Source organism: Macrosteles quadrilineatus, unplaced genomic scaffold (genome assembly GCF_028750875.1).
Source record: "Macrosteles quadrilineatus isolate MER2022 unplaced genomic scaffold, UCM_ALF_1.0 Scaffold_1__1_contigs__length_201487025, whole genome shotgun sequence".
Taxonomy (NCBI): domain Eukaryota; kingdom Metazoa; phylum Arthropoda; class Insecta; order Hemiptera; family Cicadellidae; genus Macrosteles; species Macrosteles quadrilineatus.
The window spans coordinates 1,394,735-1,417,182 of record NW_026542594.1 but is presented as its reverse complement, the minus strand read 5'-3'; the positions used below and the strand labels follow the sequence as shown (position 1 = coordinate 1,417,182).

The 22,448-nt window shown below is 35.7% G+C and overlaps 1 protein-coding gene across 1 annotated transcript in view; it reads left to right on the top strand.

Annotated features, from left to right (window-relative positions):
• Nucleotides 1-22,448, top strand: part of LOC128983614 (uncharacterized) — a gene marked incomplete at its 5' end in the record, with an annotated part of 73,487 nt that overhangs the window by 34,721 nt on the left and 16,318 nt on the right. The window contains 7 exons of the mRNA XM_054402972.1: nt 4,821-4,876; nt 8,835-8,955; nt 10,067-10,864; nt 13,453-13,799; nt 14,063-14,184; nt 18,581-18,694; nt 19,735-19,857. Coding sequence (XP_054258947.1) covers nt 4,821-4,876; nt 8,835-8,955; nt 10,067-10,864; nt 13,453-13,799; nt 14,063-14,184; nt 18,581-18,694; nt 19,735-19,857 — 1,681 coding nt within the window. The remainder of the gene's footprint in view (nt 1-4,820; nt 4,877-8,834; nt 8,956-10,066; nt 10,865-13,452; nt 13,800-14,062; nt 14,185-18,580; nt 18,695-19,734; nt 19,858-22,448) is intronic.

Sequence of the window (22,448 nt, the reverse complement as noted above, 5' to 3'; positions counted from 1 at the left end):
ATAAAAAAATAAAACCATAGACTAACATATAACCGTATGTTTTATAAGCCCTAATACAATATCCTTAATTGCCCTTAAAAGATTGCCACCGTCGTCAAGGATTTCTATGCAGATTCATGATACGGCATGTGTCAACAGAAAATTGTTCTAATTGACCAAATATATAAACTGGGATTTACTGCATGTTTGGAGCAGTGGAGTGTTTGCCACATGTTCAGTGTCTATGACAGCGGCCATGTTCATGTTCAATGTCAACACTTGCCATATACGTACACTCCGTCCCAGATCTGACCGACCTTCTCGTGCAGTTCCTCTGTACACTCGTCACAGTCTCTCGGTCCTCAGTCTCTCGCGTATTGCGTCGCGTCTCACAGCAGTGTGCGAGTTTTAGTAACCAGTGTCAATCAGTGAATTGGAATAACCAATATCTAAAGGTAATAATCCAAATGGTTTGCATTTCAAATTAAAAATTAAAATATGTTTATTAGTGGTACTGTATTCCAACAGCTTGGTCTCAAGTTAACAAAACTTGTCGGCCAGGTTCCTAATTTATAAAATACTTGAACGAACATGTTTCCTACAATTTTGAATATGAACTATACAAATTAAATGAAACGACAAATGAGGAATCATTTTCAAAACTAAATGGTGGTCTGATTTTAATTGATGACTGTTTGGCCACTACACGGTTCATTACAATTAGGCATTTACAGTCGGTAAAAACCAAAAACACATTTAGGCAAAGAAGATACGTATATTCACGACGTGTGAGAAAATCTCAAATGTACGTGTTATGTTTAGTACCGCCAACTTGGTGGGGGGATAGTTTCAATATGTCTTTCACTGCGTTTTCTAATTTCTCAATCTGAAGGTTAATTTGTTTTATTGGTTTGTTTATTTATTAAATTATCGTAGTTAAAATGACTGTATAATAGGTACAGTTTTATTTCCTTTCCTTCTTATTCGCCATTACCACAGTTATAATTAATATCATTATTTTATTATACTGTGAAATTACATGCCCTCAGACATAATAACAATGACTTGTTTTTCTGACATGTTATTAATATTCCTAATCCTTACAAAGTAAGATACGAAAAGTCCTTATGAAGGAGTAAGAATAACCGCTGATAACTTAACTAGCATATATTGCTTAGAATATGCTACAAACCCGAAAACGAAGAACTATATCGAAAAACACAAAAACTAATACAAGTTACTAAATAAAAAACAAATCTAATGACACCTTATTTAACAAAACAGGAAAAAATAACAAAGTTTTGAATTTCTATCACCCAATGTTTTAATTAGGCCTATAACAAATTATAAAACATGTAAAATGTTTCATTATGTGGACTTATGTATGCTAATCAGCTGTCACTTGTCCATTTCTTTTTACTAATAAATAAGCTGATAAATAGCATTGTTTGAACAATGAATAGTATATTTCATAACAACAGTAGAAAGTGAGTCATTACATATTTGAGACCATGTTTGAAGTGCGAGATTGATCGAGAATATGTATAGACACACTCACACTCGTGTGTTGAACGTTACTTTTTACTACACTACAAATAAAAAATATTTTGTTTATTTACAGAACAAAATCCAAAAAAGATAATAAACATTACTTTCGCATAGTAAACATTCTTTTGCCGTCGTAAATAATGAAATGATTGATTTTCGCAACTGATAAAGTGCAACGAAAACATTTCATTTCACAGTAGTGTAGCGAAATAGATATTATGCTACCATTACATGGAAATTATCACACTGCTACGCTTATACAGTACACAAAATGCTTATTTTCTTGCGGTGGTAGAAAAATAGTTATTTGTGTAGCTAATGTGCGAAGTGGCCCTCACGTTACAAAATATATTTTTTCCTACAGTTACTATAAAGCATATAAAATATTTAGTCTTTCAAACACTACAACACGTTTTTAGGTTGTACTACGTTTTTAAGTAGTAGTTATATGTTGATTAGTATTTTTAATCAAAATAGGTGGTAAAAAGTGTCACAACTTTGATTTTTTTCAGCCGATTTTGTTAGGCTAGTTAAAGGATTTAATTTTTCGATAAAATTCATCGATTTAGAGATATTAAAGATTTAAACTTTTAAATAGCCGCCTTTTTTGAAATGTTTGTAAAATACAAAAGTAATTTCTTTGTATATTCATTGTAACCTAGTTTTACTTGTCCGTGCCAAAATTAAAAGATTCCAAGTTAAGCGTTAATAAGAAGTTATAAGAAAATGTTTAAAAAACACATACAAACATAGACGGAAAAATAGGCATGGGAGACCCATGATTATAGTGCAAAATCTGTTTGTCCCTATGCAAGGAACAATCCCACAAAAGCGGTACTGGTTGTTTGGGGACACCCTGTGGAATAAAGACAAAGAGCGTTTAGCGAATAACACTGACCACTACGGACTACAATATTCATTAGTTTTCAATCACATGTTAGCTGAGGCCATGTTTCTACACTTTGCATAATTAATGACGTTGCCTTAACAGACACCAGATCAATAGTCTCAAAACAAGTTGATGTTTTGTTCAGGTGTTAGGGGTAACTGTTCTTAACACGAGATTAGAAAATTATATTTTAGTGCTTATTATATTTTAGTCTCCCTGGCAAACCCTAGAATTCGAATTAATTTACTTTTCTTCGTTTTCCTTTTCCGAGGAGCCAAAAACACAGTGAATTCAAAAGTGCACACGCGCGTATACAGCCGTTTATACTTCACTGGCCAATATATCAACAATTTTAAGATCACTTTTACTCCCCGTGTTATCCATGTGAAGAAAACGATTTGCAGAAAATTACTTGCTTGTTTTACAGTAGGTACATGTTAATATACATATATTACGTCATAATGTTTGTCAAAGAAAATAACAATATATTATCTGTGTTTCCTCTGATAGTTAAAATAGTTTAATCTCAATTCATTGTCAATCGAGCGAAACATTGTTGTAATTTCCTTTTAAATTTAACTGAAAAAGTAAATTATTGACCAAGCAGTTTTAAATTATTAATTTATTATTATACAGTATCAATTAGTTTATTAAATTTTCAATATAGTTTAAGAGTTGCAGTGTCTAAAAAATACATTGATCAATCAATTGATAATTGTTATGAATACCCATCAAACTTTCGTCAACTAACTATACAGTAGTACAGGGTGTCTCGAGACTCTTCTGAAACTCCGTGGTGATGTTCCTTAGGCCAAAACAAACATAAAATATTCAAACACATATGCTATCTCGCTTCGTTTTCAGTCTGTCGGTGAGTATGTATGTTTTACATTACTTCCCATAACTTTGGAACCACTTAAGGTACCGGCTGAAGGTGAGTTGCGGCCGGGAAACTAATCTCTCCAAGAGAGACAGATTAGTTGCGGCCCGACCAACGTACGATGTAGTACGTTTTCTGTGGTACGAGTTGCGGCCCAAGTAGAAACAGGTATAAAACCTACATGAATGTATATCTCTATCAGTTCCTCCACTCCTGTGCTTGGCGAATGTTCTAAATCCATTCTTATGGAGTTTATTATTAGTGAGAAGTCAAAGCCGCCCGTAGAACATTGAAGAACGATGTTCAGCGATGGCCATGATGTGATAAAAAGTGTAAGTCTTTCGAAAGCAGTCGAGGAAGTATGGCATAGTGCTTTAACTCGGGGTTGCATCTGTGTCTGAGTTGTTGGAGTAGAATTCAGAAATTAGTGCAAACCTTTGAGTACAACTCAAAATACAAAAAAAATGATTGTTTAAAATGTTTTTTGGACTCCCTTTTTTGAACCCAAATTAGGTAGTTGCATGGACAGTAGTTGTATAACAATGGAGTGCAAACCTAACTAACACAATATACTGATTTCTTAAATTATGTACGATTATTTTATGTACCATTGGCATTAAACCAACTAACCTTAATGGCCGCAATTAACCTGTTTATACTCGGGCCACAACTCGTACAAAACCTTTTTCAGTCTGGGCCGCAACTCATACGCAAAATGAGGTTTGGGCCGCAACTCACCAACAGCGGAGGTACCAGCTTCAAACTTGTTATATGTATGATGACTAATAGAAACTATTCTTTTGGAAAGCAACAAGTTTCTACTTTGTATAATTTCAATTTGGCGGCCATTAAAATTTTTCAAAGCTTAACAACTAATAAATAATAGGATTTAGAAAAAGGTTACAAATGACAAAAAGGATGCGAAATTAATTCCGTTTACAGAAATGTTCAATTTGTATAGGGTCATAACACAAATAAGGGAGAAAAATTAAATTTTCTGAAGTTAAAACAAAAAAAAATTGGGCAAATTAAATAAATTAGCAGGTATTACCTTTATAAAAATGGAATTTCCTCCGTTACCAGTATTGTAAACCTATACAAACTATACATTTATGTAAAGGGAATTAAATTTCCATCCTTTTTGTCATTTGTAACCTTTTTATAAATCCTATGGTTTTTTAGTTATTAGGCTTTGAAAAATTAAAATGGCCGCCATTTTGAAATTATACAAAGTAGATCTTGATGCTTTGCGAAAAAATAGTTCCTATTAGTCATCATACACACGTGCCAAGTTTGAAGTATGCACCGTTTTAAAGTTATGGGAAGATATGTAAAAAATACATACACACTGAAAGACGGAAAACGAAGCGAGATAGATTATAGGTTTACATGTTATTTTTGGTTTGTTTTGACCTAAGGAACATGCCCACAGAGTTTCAGGAGAGAGTTTCAAAACAGTATAACTAAGTATATTCATTCCTAAGGCTAAATATTTGTTTTAATTGATGTTTTTCACTGTTTCAGAAGACAATCGAGCCAGATATCAGGAGGAGGCAGTCCCATTCCAGTCTCCCCACAAGGTAAATAAATACCCCCGCCAACCTGCAGACTAACCGAATTCCCATTTACCTGATTGGATTTTCAATTAAATCTATTTAAATGGCATTAGGTTTCACAAGTAACCAGGATTGCTGCTACAGGGAGGGTTAGGGTAATCAATTGTGTTTTTAGTAAAATATTAATAGCTTAGTATCCAAAAATAAATATGCCAAGTTTAGTTAAACAAACTACAGCAGTTGTACTTATAGATCATAGTTGTTTAAGAAACTGTTCAACCTGTTGTAAACTGCCTTCTCATGTACCTTTGAAATTGCCGGGAGAATTGACACTGTAGTTTGAAATATCTTCCCTAGAGTGTTTCTTATGAACGGGTACCACTCTAGCAATTTTAAGCTCATTTGGAAAAATTCCTGTTACAAATAATGATTTATTTAGATGCATTAAAATGAATTTTTAATATCCTCTTTCACATCTTTTAAAATTTAACTGATAAATCATCATAGCCAGATGTTGTTTTATTTTGTGAAGATTGTATAATAGTTAGTTATTATTTCGGTTTTAGTTACCGTACTGGTTTGAAATACAATTTTGTATGCCATATATTTTTTTAAGAGGTGCCCAATGTCGTATTACAAACTTTTTTATGTAACGTTGAAGATTTTGTAAAAAAATCAGTTAAAATATTTGTTATTCTTTTGGCTTGTTAATTATTTTATTATCAACTTTTAATGAAATATTTTCCAGTTTGTTAATAGTATTGACCATGTTGTTTTTGGAATGTTTGATGACCGTAAAATATTTTTGTTATAATATTCTTTTTTTATTTTAAAAATATCAAATTTATATTTTCTTTGACGAATTTGACTCTTTGCATTCTTTGTCTTTATTTCTTGCACACTTACTTAGCCCAACAATAGTTTCCTTCTCTTCTCCCAACCTAGTATTCATCCAGCAATTCTTTTTGGAGCCTGTTTTAACAGTAATTTGTGGAAAGCACTCATTAAAACGATAAACAAATTCTGATGAAACTTAGGGTATACTTATATTCAACAGGAGACATGTAAATTTCCATCCAATTCCATCTTTCAGATTTGATCTAAACAAATTGACGTTTTCCTGGCCAAGATTTCTACAAGTTTTTCTATGATTTTTTTTGTCATGATCAAGGGTAATATTCATCTCAAGTACATGCCCATTATGGTCTGACAAACAAATAATCAAACCATTACAAAAGAAAAAAAAACTGAATGTAAAAATAAATGTTTTTTGTTGTTATATTACTTTTTTGATTTGTAATCAGCTTATTTTTGCAGTATAATGATGTCAATGTCTTGTTTAAGGAGAAAGGTTATTGCGTTATAACGGGGATAGGAAATCAACACTAAAATATTCCCTTAACATTTTCAGATCTATTTCCTAAAATAACATTATTTTAATCAGTACTTAGGTTTGCTACTACAGGGAAGGTAACGAGGTTTGTTTTTTTATTGTAACGCTGATAGATTATTATGAAATAAACAAATTGGCCAAATGTGATTAAAATGCATCCTTAATCAAGCAAACTACAACATTTAATTATTTACTAGTGTACCTGTTGCTCGAATTCGAGCAATTGCTAAGTATTACAGACGTTATTTTAAAACGAATAACAGTCATTATTTCTGATGACTTTAAAATATTAAACTCAAAGATTATGGATATAATCTTTACACTACATTTATTGTGTATAGTGTTTTCTACAAATAGCCTTACTCATAGCCGCATTAGGTTCCAGACACATTATGCGTCCAACTGCCTAACAGCATGACTCCCTTCCCCATACCGTCCTGAGCGATAGGGATCCTTGAGATTCGCTCTAACCTTTCTGCTCCCCTTCATGAGCAAGTTTTCATTCCTTTTCTTTCTTAATTTTTTTTTTATTATTTTAACACCTGTATGTATTTCTGGTTTCTCTTATTTCCCTAGCTACTTTTATAAAAGTCTCAATTGTTTCCTTGTCACTCATCATGTTTTATTTTCTCATCTCTAGACCTCTCTTATCCAAGACGTATTCCTGTTCTCTCCTATTTGTCTCCTGAAGTGAACAATTTATAAATACGTGACTCGTGGTTTTTATTTCTCCACATCTACATACTTCCTCTTCCACCATGTGAAATCTTCACAAATTCGCCATGAAATTTTCCATGTTCTGTTACAAACTGCGTTTCATAATGGTCCATCTCCCAATCTTGTTCCAGTCTCTATCTGATGTTAGGTATATATCCAAACGTTTACCTTAAAACGTTAACAAAAAACACTCTGCTCCCAACGCATTTGCCACTCATCTAATATCTCCTCTCTTCTGTTTCCGATGTAGTCCTACCCGCCTCCTTGTCTTCCAAAATCAACAGCTTATGCAGCGATTATCCAACAGTCCTAAATTGAATGTGAAATCTTCAGGCGGCTGTTAGTGAGCACACTTAAACCCAACACGGAAGGGTGCTTTTGCTGTATTCGGCTATCAACGACAATAGTATTATTTGTATTTCGTTCGTGTCTACCAGTTAAAGTTCGTTGGCCTCCTCCTATTGGCCGTCTTGTCCTGGTCAACGTCTTAGTCTTCATTATGTCAAACGTTTTTTTTTGTTATGTTTTGATTTTGTGCAAAATTTTAGTATATCCAGCTGTTTAAAATATTATTGTCAATTTCAAAGTATTCATCTGTTCAAATGTAAACAAACAGTTTCTCCCTAAGAATAACATGGGAACTTTGAAGGCTACTGGGGCAGAGCCCTGATGGAATTCCAAAGTTATTTTGTTTGATGGCAAAACTACATGCTAAGACCTTTCTAACGACACCTTGGACATGGTGATCGGTAGCACCACCACTCCAAAACAATTATGACAAAAATATGTCTAGCGTATTAAATATATAGATTCTCACATTGGAATTTTTAATTTACAATTTTATGAATTTTCTCCATAAACGTTAGGCATACAAAAACGCTTCAATATACTAAGTTATTTCTTTTTTAAGCTCTACAAATGGTTTGGAAAGAAATTGTAAAATTTTATGTTTTCAAGATCTAAAATGGGAAAACCAATTTTTATTCCACAAAACCCCTTCATAAATCCCCGTTCCCATAGTCCGATAATGCTGGTTTACGAACTCATTTGAATAAACATAGCTTTACACGTTTGTACAGAAATCAATGAATTCTATGTTCTTAATTCTAATGAAGAAATTACTAAAATACATCTAATCACAATCTCATTTGTGAACATTCCTAGAGGATAAGTAAAGGATAAGGATAAGGCAGCTTTTTCTTTACAATAAATTTTGAACTGCTTAAACTGTGCTTGAATTAGGAATAGAAATAGAAATATTGATATATTACTATGTACAGTTTTAATGAACTACTCGATTCGCGTTTGTAGGACAGGCCGACAGCTCGTTTAAAATTAATGTGATATAAATCAATTCCTGTGTAGACCAGTAATAAGTAAGGTCTTTTAAGTTGTGTGAAAAGGATGTCAGGATTTTCTTCAGGTTCTCGGTATGGTGTTTTTTTTTATGTTTCCTGAGAGTTGGTTGAAGTGCTCACTTATAGGATAACTTCTTCATACAAGATCAGTCTTTGTACTGGCTGAAAGGGTAAATTTAGCAGTCTCTCTTGTGTGGTTTTTGTGTAGGCCTTTGTTTCTTATTTGAGATGTGGAGTTTGCTAAGAACATTACCTCCTATATGTAGAGTGATGATTCAGGGAGATTTTCAGACATATAAATGCCTCTGTACAGCTTGTTTGCTCTTTGAGTACCGTAAGACTTCTAATTGTCCAATTTTGATGCACCAGAGCTCTATCCAAGTACCACCACTAAGCTGTACATGAGGTTGCTTAAAAAAGAGAGCAGTAGGCAATTTTCTTTTGTAGAGTAGCGAGTTTCTTACACCACATTATTATGTGTTGTTGCCTCAACTTAGGTGATGGTATGTTCCAGGAGACAACCAGGCGCCACCGCCACCACCACCACCTCCTCCCTCGGCTGGGTACCCTGCCCGCCTCCCCCGCCACCACCAGGACTGCCTGGGAACATCCCTGCTGTGCGACTCAACACCGAGGTACAGAGTTACTATACAGCAGCCAGCACTTGTATATTGTCAATCATTCCCAACAACTAAACCCAATATGCAAACTTTAACTTACATGTAGAATGTTCAATAAAGATTGATCATATAACTATAATTACTTATGGCCTAACATGTCTTTAAGGCAACTGTATAAAATTAGATAAAACCCTTTGGTAGTGGTAGTACTAACTTTTTTCACACACTCAAAACACAGGCAACAGCAAAAAGGCAACCCCTTATTCACTAACGTTTTGGGATAGATAGAGTATGCCATCTTCAATCTTCAGAGTGACCTACAGTATTACTACTGCACACTTGACATATTAAGTCACCCTGAAGATGGCACTATGCATGGCCTAAACATTGTTGCATAGAAGTGTTTTGTCTGTTTTCACACAGTCCTTGTCCAGAGAACACAAATCTACACTTTTCAGTATGACCTCATGCAATATCCATGAAGACGTCTTACCGGTACAAAAATAGTTTGCACATTAATTTCATTATCTTAGGTTTAGTATTGATATTTATACTTTAGATGTTCAAAGAGTTCTATAGGTTTATTTAACAAAGATTTCAATATAAATGTTATAAAAAGTTGTAGAAATCCAGCCTACACAAAGGTAAAATTTCAATGTAACTCTCTACGGTAAAGAAAAATAAATATAGAAAAAACAACTTTATAGTGGTAGTGTGTAGCTAAGTTGTTGTCATGATTTGAACAGGATTGTGGTTGTGAACAAATTTTATATCACGTAAAATAAGTAAGAAATGCAAAAACCTTACGCTTACACACTCTTGAATTTGTTGGACATTTTCTCCAAGACTACTTACTTATGTAAAAGAAAAAAATATTAGTATGCTCTAAGATTTTTAAATTTTTAATTAATATTGTATGATATGAATGCAATTTTAAGCATAGCATACTTTAATTTCTGATTTTAGCTAATTGGGGAACCTTAGTTTTTTTAGGTAAGCAAAAGCAGCCAATTTTCATACGTTTTACAAGTGTAGGTTAAAATTAACTAGGAAAACTAAAATAGTAGGTACTATAATTAACTGTTTTACCAAGACTAGTCATGAAGTCATATGGATATCTTTTCAGATTCCTGAGAAGAGACGTTCAGCGTATGAGCCTCCAGCTGCCATACAAAACGCAATGATGACCAAAGATAAGAAGCCATTCACATACACACCAGGAGGTCTGGATCTGTCAGAGATCAGGTCTCCGCGAATGGCAAGGAGGATCAACCGCAACGCTAATACCCCCGATATGGCCCCACTACCACAACAGTCCAGACCAGCGTCAGTGCCCAGTGGCCCACTCCCTCCGTCAGCTATGGCCGCCATGCAGCCTCAGATAGCCATCCCTGTACTGCCTCAAGGCGGGGCAGTCCCTCACCTTCACCATGTAGCTGGACCGCCACCTCCTCCACCCCCACCACAAGCCATGCATTCTCCTCCCTCGCCTCCGCAACCTGTGTCTCCCCAGAAAGTGATAAATCGTCAACCGTCCCCACCGCCAATGGCCGTGCCAAAAATGCAACCTCAACACAGACACACAAAAAGTGAACCTCAAACATCGACTGCTGGTAGTATATACGTCCCTCCTATAGAAGCCCAGCAGCCGAGGGCTCAACTAGGATCCTTGTATATTCCTCCTATTGCCCCGCAAGAGACAATAAAGCCCCAGTCACCTGTCAGTCAACTCAATAAGGCCCCGACTCCTTGGATGTCTCGACAGAACCAGCAGACACCAAAAGAGGTCCCTCCCTGGGTGAACAGGGAAACCGTTACTAGTCCTCCACCAAACCAAAACCAGCAACCTAGAGTCATCCCTGTCCAAAGTCCTCCTCCAAGCCAACACCCTCAGCAGCCCCAAACCAGGATCATCCCTATCCAGGTAAGAGCAGGATCTCTTTGTAACTGTGTAAGCACATTTTATTAAAAAGTAGGACCCATGCTGCTCCGCAGCATTAAAATAAATACAGGGTGGTAAAAAAGTCCCTGGACAGTTAAATATTTTAAAAAAATAAGGTAGATAGAGCTACAATAATTGGTACAAAGTTACAGGGCATAAAACTCTATTTTAACACATATTCAGTGATCCAATAACTCTTCAGGGGGACGGCCCACAAGGAGTCGGAAGAAAATCTTAAATGGAAGCATAGGTCAATATGCACATCAAATTAAAGGTCTTTTTTAGTAGAATACAATGCCACAAACCGCACTTCAAAAGGTTGATCCTGCGCAAAATGGCAGATGTTCAAAGATTTATTGAATCCGCCATTTTGAATCTTTGAACGACTGCCATTTTTTACTCAGGCATTCTTTTGAGCTTAAATTTACGGCATCGTAATCTACTAGTGAAGACCTTTAATTTGATGTGCATATCGACCTATGCTTACGTTAACAATTTTCTTCCGATTCCTAGGGCGCTGTGCCCCCTGAGGAGTAAGCGTATAATAGCAATGTAAATTAAATGAACCTTTGAACAACTGTCATTTTGCGCAGGATAAACCTTTCGAAGTGCGGTTTGCGGCATTGTATTCTACTAAAAAAGACCTTTAATTTGATGTGCATATTGACCTATGCTTCCATTTAAGATTTTCTTCCGACTCCTTGTGGGCCGTCCCCCTGAAGAGTTATTGGATCACTGAATATGTGTTAAAATAGAGTTTTATGCCCTGTAACTTTGTACCAAGTATTGTAGCTCTATCTGCATTATTTTTTAAAATATTTAACTGTCCAGGGACTTTTTTACCACCCTGTATAATATCCAAGAAATAATCAAATTTATGATTTTTGATTGGAAGATTGAGTAATAATATCAGATATTAGTAATGTTTGCTAGATTGGTTTTATGTTGTTCCTCCCAATTTCAGGAAGAGGTCCTAATAAGTCAATAAGTCATTTATTGGGCCAAATTGACAATACTTGCATTAGCCAAGTCAATACAAGAAAAATAAATTTAATACATCTTGATAACAAAAATTCCTTACTGTAAAAAATTCTATAACTAAATAACTAAACATACGCACATGACTTTGTGAATGACCACTAAAGTAGGTATTCACGGACGCTGTAAAATGATCTGTCCTAAAAGGAAAACTTAAATTGAGTGTTTACATTAATTCGAGCTTGCATTCGAGTTAATGGAATGCGATAGCGAGCGAGTTACTATTCTAGTATTGAATGACGGATTAAATTCCACCAGCGTTTACATTGTTGTTGTTACTAGAATAATGATAGCAGTTGCGAGTGATCTAATTGTAAGGCGAAAGTGAAGTATTCATGTATAATATGTTTATATTTAGTATGTTTAATGAGTGAACTTATACAGAGCCGTATTTAGACTCGAAGAGGCCCCGGCGGCTCTCACCAGAGAGGCCCCTCTATAATCTGATTCTATGATGGTTGGAACTATAGAAATGCACGTGGTATTGCTTCAACTTGATCAATTGACCTTTTGTTTAAAACAATCCAATCAGCAAAAATACCTAGGAGACTAAGGTAATAAAAAAGTCTATCAATGTTTTAATTAATAATATTAGGAGTCTTAGGTCGGGGCCAGCCAGATATTTTAATTTCTTTCTTGATAAAAAAAATGTTCACCTTCGGGCATCGGATCAAAATCAGATAGTTTTCAAATGAATTAATTTAAAATATATTAATTGATATACTATTAATTGGTTAATACAAAATCTAATCGTGGACATATGAAACGGTAGCGGAGGAATTGTGAACATCTTCTACATTTACGGCAAAATAGTAAACAACATGCTCAATTATTGTGGAGACATCATCTTTGTCTTCTGCGATCGCGGCTAAATCATGAACTGCGGAAAAATCTGCTTCTTCCACTATGGTCGCTTAGAAATAGTTATCATCTTGCGCGGGTGCTGAGACTTCATCTTCGTCTCCTCTGATTGCAATGGAATCATGAACGTCTTATGTGGCCGGGGAGAAATAGTTAACATTTTGCGCAAGCATGGAGACATAATCTTTGTCTCCTCCAATCGGGGCGGAATCATGAACGTCGTGGCCGCGGAGGAATAGTTAACCTCTTGCGTGACCAAGAAGTCAATATTTATGTTTCCTGCGATCATGACAAAATCGTGAAGATCTTCCAAGTTCGGGGACATGATCTTTGACTCCCATGGTCTCGATAAAATCCTGGATATCTTCCGCAATTGCGGATGCATAGTACATTCCTACGTTGACCACAAAATAGTAAAGACTTTTTGTGGTTGCGAAAATTTCACCAACGTATCACATGATGGCGGCGAAACAGATAATCGGTGAAGTAAATTTATCAAGAAAAAAATTTAAGGCCCTAGTGAGAGGCCCCCTCCTAGACTGGGGCCCCGGCAACCGCTGTGTCCGCTGTTAGGGAAATATGGCCCTGAGCTTAAATTAATGTAAGCACGCTTTTATAATCCAATTTTTACTTCTACACTTAAGTGTTTTATTCTTTTGTTGTTTTTTTAGATTGAAGGCAAAGAGCCAGCAAAATCGAATGAGAGAATAATACCCATTCAACTAGAGGGTACTCCATCTCCTCAACCATCTCAAGCTCCATACTACAACCAACCTCCCAGCTACCAGCAACAGCAATACCAACCACCACAATATCAACAACAGCAGCAGCAACAGTACCAACAGCAGCCACAACAGCAGTATCAACAACAACAACAGCAACAATACCAACAACAACAATACCAACAGCCAAACTCTGGACGGCAGACCCCTGGGACTCCCCGATGGGTGAATCAACAGCCTGTTTATCAACACAACAAGTTCAACTCTGGTTCTCAATCACCTGTGACTGTGGAGCAGTAAGTCAATTTTACTAGATATTTATTTATGATGAACAAAAAGTGTATTTAGTTAGGCAATCTAGTACTAGTATTTTAGGTTTGTTTAAATTTGTTCTTTTTGTTATTTTACTAGTGGCATTTAATCGGTGGTCAAAATAATACACACTTTTAATAAAAAAAATAATACAGTGTTCAGAAAAGTAGTCCAAACCCCAAAAATCTTTATGGAAATTTTGTTAACAAAAAGCAATACTACACTAATTTGTTACCCTTAATCCCAGGAACAACGGTAGCAGTCAGCCCCGGCCCAGCTGGTGCCACTCACAGACAAATGGCTCTCAATCACCTGCACCTGTTCAGTCCCAATCCTTCAAGGTGCTACAGAAAATCACTGGAACTGATGGTCAGTGTATTTTTATTTATATACTAGCTGTGTGCCCGTTCTACGCACGGGGATCTTATAGTATTCAGTTAAAGTTAAATTGAATACTACCGTAATAAATAAGGTGCAACACTAACGATAACTAATTTGTAAATAGTGATGTATTGGTACGTAAAAATTATTCTTGTTGATACCAGCTGTTCTAAGGAAAAAAACAGTACCAAAAACCAAAGTTTACAGTTAAGAACTATAGTACATCCGACCAATTAAATGCGTTAATCCAGTTCCGAGGCTATTAATCTCTCTTGGTTTTGGATTTTCTGACAAAAAGTTATCGAAAATAAAAGTTATTTCCCATTAATTGAATTATTTGTAAACAACATTTATCGAGCGGAGCGAGCGAAGCGAGCAAAGCTCTTATACGTCGACTCTTATGCATTTCGTAATACGCAAACTCCTCCTAGACGGCTGAATCAATCGTTTTCAAATTTTGCATGGTGATAAAGACCATATCGGTGAGTTCCAACATCTATATGGCGTTAAAAAAGTCTCTCAGGAATCCGCCCCACTGGGTCTCAAAGTTTCAATGTAATCCTTATGGAAGCAGTATTTGACACATAAACAAAAACATATGATCAGCTGTTGACTTTTGAATGCAGTAGATAAGGAAATAGCTGATAGTATTAATCCACAGATATTAGAACAGAAACGGTATGGATCATAAATATAATCAAATGACGACACTAGCTTGAAGTCCGTGACGTAGGAAGTGGTGAAGGAAGTGGTAAAGGTGAGCAGTCTGGAGTGTGGAAACTGTATATGACAATTAGATTTAGGTATCTGCATTCCTCAAATTCTATGGGAAGGGAGGAAAACGGGTCCGCGAGGTAGGAAGTGGTGAAGGGAGTAGTAAAGGCAAGCTGTCCGGAGTGTGGGAACTGTTTATGACGATTAGATTAAGGTATCTGCATTCCTAAAATTCGTTGGGAAGGGAGGAAAACGGGTCTGCGAGTAGGAAGTGGTGAAGGAAGTAGTCAAGGCGAGCTGTCCGGAGTGTGGGAACTGATTATGACGATTATATTAAGGTATCTGCAATCCTAAAATGCTATTGTAAGGGAAGGAAACAGGTCCGTGACGTAGGAAGTGGTGAAGGAAGTAGTAAAGGCGAGCTGTTCGGGGTATGGGATCTGTTTATGACCATTAGATTAAGGTATTTGCAATCCTAAAACACTATAGGAAGAAAGGAAAACAGGTCCGCGACGTAGGAAGTGGTGAAGGAAGTAGTCAAGGCGAGCTGTCCGAAGTGTGGAAACTGTTTATGACGATTAGATTAAGGTATCTACAAACCTAAAATGCTATGGGAAGGAAAAAAACAGGTCCGTGACGTAAGAAGTGGTGAAGGAAGTAGTAAAGGCGAGCTGTTCGGGGAATGGGATATGTTTATGACTATTAGATAAAGGTATTTGAAATCCTAAAATACTATGGGAAGGGAGGAAACCAGGTCCGTGACGTAGGAAGTGGTGAAGGAAGTAGTAAAGGCGAGTTGTCCGGAGTGTGGGATCTGTTTATGACCAATAGATTAAGGTATTTTCAATCCAATAATGCTAAGGGAAGGGAGGGAAACGGGTCTGTGACGTAGGAAGTGGTGAAGGGAGTAGTCAAGGCAAGCTGTCCGGAGTGTGGGAACTGTTTATGACGATTAGATTAAGGTATCTGCATTCCTAAAATTCGTTGGGAAGGGAGGAAAACGGGTCTGCGAGTAGGAAGTGGTGAAGGAAGTAGTCAATGCGAGCTGTCCGGAGTGTGGGAACTGATTATGACGATTATATTAAGGTATCTGCAATCCTAAAATGCTATTGGAAGGGAACGAAACAGGTCCGTGACGTAGGAAGTGGTGAAAGAAGTAGTAAAGGCGAGCTGTCCGGAGTGTGGGAACTGATTATGACGATTATATTAAGGTATCTGCAATCCTAAAATAATATTGGAAGGGAACGAAACAGGTCCGTGACGTAGGAAGTGGTGAAGTAAGTAGTAAAGGCGAGATGTTCGGGGTATGGGATCTGTTTCTGACCATTAGATTAAGGTATTTACAATCCTAAAATACTATGGGAAGAAAGGAAAACAGGTCCGCGTCGTAGGAAGTGGTGCAGGAAGTAGTCAAGGCGAGCTGTCCGGAGTGTGGAAACTGTTTTTGACGTTTAGATTTATTTATCTACAAATCTAAAATGCTATGGGAAGGGAAAAAACAGGTCCGTGACGTAGGAAGTGGTGAAGGAAGTAGTAAAGGCGAGCTGTTCGGGGTATGGGATATGTTTATGACTATTATATTAAGGTATTTGCAATCTTAAAATTCTATGGGAAGGGAGGAAAACAGGTCCGCGACGTCGGAAGTGGTGAAGGAAGTAGTAAAGGCGAGTTGTCCGGAGTGTGGGATCTGTTTATGACCAATAGATTAAGGTATTTGCAATCCATTAATGCTAAGGGAAGGGAGGGAAACAGGCCCGAGTCGTAGGAAGTGGTGAAGGAAGTAGTCAAGGCGAGCTGCGCGGAGTGTGGGAACTGTTTATGACAATTAGATTAAGGTATCTACAATCTTAATATTCTATGGGAAGAGAGGGAAACAGGCCCGCGACGTAAGAAGAGGTGAAGGAAGTAGTAAGGTGAGCAGTGTGGAGTGTGGGAACTGGGAACCGTTTGTAGGAGTTAGATTAATTTATCTGCAATGCTGAAATGCTATGAAAAGGGATGGAAGCATGTCCACGATATAGAAAATTGTGAAAGAAGTAGTAAAGGCTAGCAGTACGGAGTGTGGGCAATGTTTGTGGCAATTAGATTAACGTATCTAAAATACTAAAATGCTATGGAAAGTGATGAAAACAGGTCCACGATGTAGGAAGTGGCTTAGGACGTAGTAAAGTATGAGCATAGTGTGAGAACTGTCTGTGGCAGTAAGATTAATGTATTTTCAATCCTAAAATGCTATGAGAAGGGAAGAAAACAGGCCCCACGACGTAGGAAGTGATGAAGGAAGTAGTAAGGCTTGCAGTGCTGAGTGTGGGAACTGTCTTTGGCAATTACAATGATGTATCTGCAATCCTAAAATTCTATGGGAAGAGAGGGAAACAGGTCCATGACGTAGGGGGTGGTGTAGGAAGTAGTAAAGGTGAGCAGTGTTGAGTGTGGTAATGGATTAATGTATCTGCAATGTTAAAATGCTATGGGAAGAGACTGTAGACTGTAGGTTAAAATGATTACGAAGCACGGATCGATACATATTTTGATACATGGAATCATTTACAATAGAAATTTACAACAGCTGATTTTTACTCCATAGAGGCTAAAAATGATTTTTACTCCCTAAAGAGTAAAAATGCTACTTTAGACCCGCAACGCATGCATTAAAAACGACTGTTTTTACTGCAGTATGACAAAAACAATATAATATGAACCCTTGATGACTCCGCTCAATTTTGTGGATGCCTCTGCGAACGCCACCTAGTTTAATGTAAACATATCAGTAACAGCTAGAAAAAATAATCTTGATCCGAACAGCTGTTTGTTATTTCATAGATGATTATGTGATGGACATTGGGAGAAAACTTGACAAAAATCGCACAAAATCGGGTTTTTAAACTTCCGTCATTTTATTTAAAAAATAGTGAGGCCATATTTTAATGGCTAAAGACAATCTCGCTAATCCAGTGAATACATTAAAATGATTTGGATCTTGATAGCTACTCTCGTTTTTCAGGAGAAGGCCGCGTAAAATGCCTCTAGGGCCGTAACAGACAGACCGACAGACAGATATAGAGATGAGACTGGTTTCGGCTTCTTAAATGTATTAAATGGAAAAATAATCTAAAAACTTATAATTTTGAGCAATGTACAGACAAAACTCAAATTTTATTTATATAGATATATTATTCATAGATAAGTTTAATCTTTGAAATAGATTTAAAAAATAATTATTTATCTAACGATTCAGTATCTCATATACCTGAAAGTAAAATATAAAACATTGCAAGTCCTCTGTTTAGGAACACCTCCCTCGCACAAATGTTAACCAAAATAATGAATACGTTACGATATGAGTACATACTTAAGGCCCGACTTTATTGGTATAAATTCATGCGTCTAGAAGTGACTTCATGAGTCAACCAAAAGGCACAATTAATTGGTTTGTGATTGCAGTGTACCTTAATATAATTATTAATGGGCTTACTTCTTTTCATTAACAATCCAGCTCAAACAAAAGCGAAAAAGTAACCTTTCATGTAATACATGAAATCAATAGTCAATTTGTGAGGGAAGATACACACGGATTACTACATGTTGATACTTCAGTCTTCTAAGCGTTTGTCGACCAACTACCCCATTTACAAAATGAAATTCCAATATCCTTGGATGTTATATACAGGAGCCGACCAGAACGACGCTCCGTACAACAGCCAGGGAGTTCCACTGAGTCAGCTGCGTAAACTACAGCTTTCTGATGATGATCGGGCTCTGATGGACAAAGTCAAGTCTCAAGGTATGTTCATTTCTCAAACAAAGAAAATAGGACTGGTAGGTGGTAAAAGTCAATAGAATCAAACAACAACTTTGTTGTAGCATCAACAAAAATTCTTACTATAAAAAGAGCAAAAGACTAAAATGTTACTTATTCTTGAGCCAAATAGTCCAGTAAATGTACCCTCATTATTTATTTTATGTCAAGTGTTTAACCTAGAATAGTAAATCTTTTTAAATTTAGAACTGTAGATACTAAAATATAGCTTCAATGTGAAATTAAGTGGACCATCTAGTTACGAGTAATTTATTACTGGACTTGTAAAATTGATCCTTAGTGTCAACTTCTCTAATCATTTAAAGTAAATGCAATTTAAAAAACATATTTACATGAAAAATATGTTAACATAAAACCAAACAAAGACAGTTTTAGTAGTCATTAAAGTAACTAGAACAGGACATTTATCTTTACAGAGGGAAATTCACCACGGATATGACAAATAGCAAAACTGTTATATACCGTACCCACAAAATTTGGATTTTAGGCAAATATTTTTATTAGTTACAGACACAATTGTACAAGAAGACGAAGAAAACCCAAGGTACAGAGGTGGATATATTCCATCCAAAGTCTTCAAAATGTTGGATGAAAGTGGTAAATTAGACAGTCAATTCTTAATGATGGTGCAGGCTGACATTGCATCAGGTGGAAGCTTCAGGGGATGCTTAAATTGATAATTCTTTTGCATGACAGGAACGGAATCCAAACTAGAAGCTATTTTTCTTATTAATTTGCTATGTAATGTTCATCATTTACATAATTTAGGGTAGTTAAAAATATAGTTTAAACCATATTTATTCCACTAAAGTGTAAAACAATATTGTTCAGAATTCCTAAATTACACAAATAGTTAGCTCTTAAAATACACAAATAGTTAACATTGAGACCCAGAAAAAAAGTATTTCCTCTTAAACTCTGCTGTTAACTTGTTTAGAAGAGGGTATATGGGATTTTCTTTATTTGCGTATTCGTTGGATTAGAACCATGTTATTATTTAATAGTTGATGATGAAACTTACCTTCACAACGAGTCAGATCCGAGGTACCGAGGTTCTGCCATACCTTCTAGAGCCTTCCGGATACTTCAGAACATGACGGATGGCACTGGCGGCGAAGAGAGTATGGGTAGAAGTGTGTGTGTTGTATGTCATTAACTGGTGTTTCAGTTTAAACACAGTAACAATGTATTCAAGACATTTTAATAACATCTTAATAATCAAAAATATTACGAACAATTATCAATAATTTTCTGTGGAAAAAGGGGTTTTCAGGTTTGCAATCTTGTACTTTAGAAATTGTAGGGATAAAATTTTACAAAATGAAAATAGTAGTTTATGCGATTGCGTAAAGATAGTCGTTGACACTATTTACAAGAGTTGCATAGCCTATACTACTTTACCTACGACAGTGTTTTAGTTACTAAAAATCACTACTCATAACTTCTAAGAGAGATTATGTTTTCGTTTATAACCTCTCATTGCCACTGACAGTGATGCAACGAAACATATTGTACCAAACATTATAATTGCACCACTCAACAATTAAATTGGCCTGAACAGCTGATTACTTTAATTTCAAATCATTACAATTTCCTTCTTCTCTCTCAATCCTTGAACCTCAATGATCGGTTACCCGTGTTATGAGTAAAACTATGCTGTTCGAAAGTAAACAATGCTCTGTTATGTGAAAGTTTACAATTCTAAAAACTGAACTGAAACGGCTACTTAAAATAACTGTCGTGGGTAATAATATTTTTTATATTTTACATACCGCATGTTTTCAATTGTTTCCCCATAAAATATCTAATTATATTATTGTGTTTGTACATTGAAAAATAAGATAATTTCCGTTTCAGAACTGTCTCCTAAATGAATGTCAAACTGTTTTGTACTATATTTTGTATTAAAACAACTTTGTAAGAACGTTCCAAGTAAAATTATTTAGTGAATCCAACATTTATATTCTACTTTATTGGTACTAATTTTGAAAAATGTCATAGTATAAAATCATTGCTGAGTTCATAAATCATTTAAGATCTGAAAAATTATTCTTTCATAAAAGTGGTAGCAAGGCCTGCTATTTTTCAACACTTACAACATGCATCCAACCAGTAATTTCTTTATTTTTTACATTTTAGCGAATTTCCCTATAGGGAAGTAGCTATTACCGTAGGTGGCACGGTAAGACCTAGACCCGGGACCGATTTACTTTTTCATTTTGATATCGCCAGAGGCCAAAAACACCATTCGTTCAAATTTTTATATATCAATATATATATATATATATATATATATGAAATTTGGTTTGAAGGTGTAAAGCGGGATAAACTTGAATGAGTTCGCGAACCAGCATAATCGGACCATGCAAACGGGGCTTTACGGGGGGTTTTATGGGGTAAAAATAGGTTTTTCTCACTTTTGACCCTCAAAACACAAAATTTCCCAATTTCTCTTTAGACCTTTTTAAAGAGCTTAAAAAAACAATTAATTTAGTAGATAAAAGTATTTTTGTTCGGTTAATAGTAACGGAGAAAATTTAAAAAATTTTAAATTTAAAATTCCCATGTTATTCTTATGGAGAAAATTGTCAAATGTTGTAGTTTACTTGTTTATGGATATATTTTGTATTTTGATCAAATTTATTTATTTTGTACTAAGCTATCAATATTTTACAAAAAAAACACACTTTATTAGTTTCCTTGTAGCAGCAAACCTAGGTACTCGTTAAACCTAATGTTATTAAAATATATTTAATTGAAAATCAATTAAGACAAATGGAAATTCGCTTAGTCGGCAGGTTTGCTGCGGCGGGGTTATTCTCATATAAACCTATAAAACTATGTATTGTCAACAAAAACCAATGCTAGCATCAAAAGTAAAGATGTTTGACCATTTGGGGTTTGATTAAGGATCTAAAATTTTCTTCAGGATTAACTTAATTCATGAAACTTTAACCTACCAAAAGCACAGTGGATGTGTATGATTTTTACCTTCTCTGAGCTGTCAGTTTATATATTTTAAAAAATTACAGGTTTGCATGTTCTGGATAGTTGTTTGCTGCATGGATTTTGGGTTGTAAAGCATGGCATTGTAAAATTAAATTAAATATAAACCCTAAACATGTTAAATTTTGCAATAGGTAACTTTAAGAATATTTTTTTCAAAGGAAACTCGATCAGTAGTAGTGAGTCAAAGTGTAAAATTACAAAAAAGTTGCAACAACTTAGTGACTGACCACCAAACATGCATTCTATTTTTAATATTGCTGGTAAAAAAGTGAACCCCAAATACAGGGTTTTTTTAACGCAGCCCAAATTACAAATACAGTAGACTCCCTCTTATCCGGACTCCTTGGGACCGAGGCCAGTCCGGATAATGGTTTTTCTGGTTAAACCGACGTCCCCAAAAAATCGTTAAAATGGACCGTTTACTGGGATATTTTACTTAAATTTTGGAGACCATTGTATTTAGACACGTGATCACTGGTCTCAAATCTTTCGTCCTTAGAACAGTCGTTTTAGTACCGCCCACTTCCTGCCAATCTAGTACGGTTAAACCAATGTGCTGATAAAAATTTTCCGGTTAAAGAGATGTCGTTTCCGCCGAGTGTAGTCCGGTTAAAAGGTGTCTGGATACGAGGGAGTCTACTGTAAAGAGATTTACTGTTTAAGGGTGAGTTTCATTTGTCCAACATTTCATTTGTCCGAGGTTGGTTTG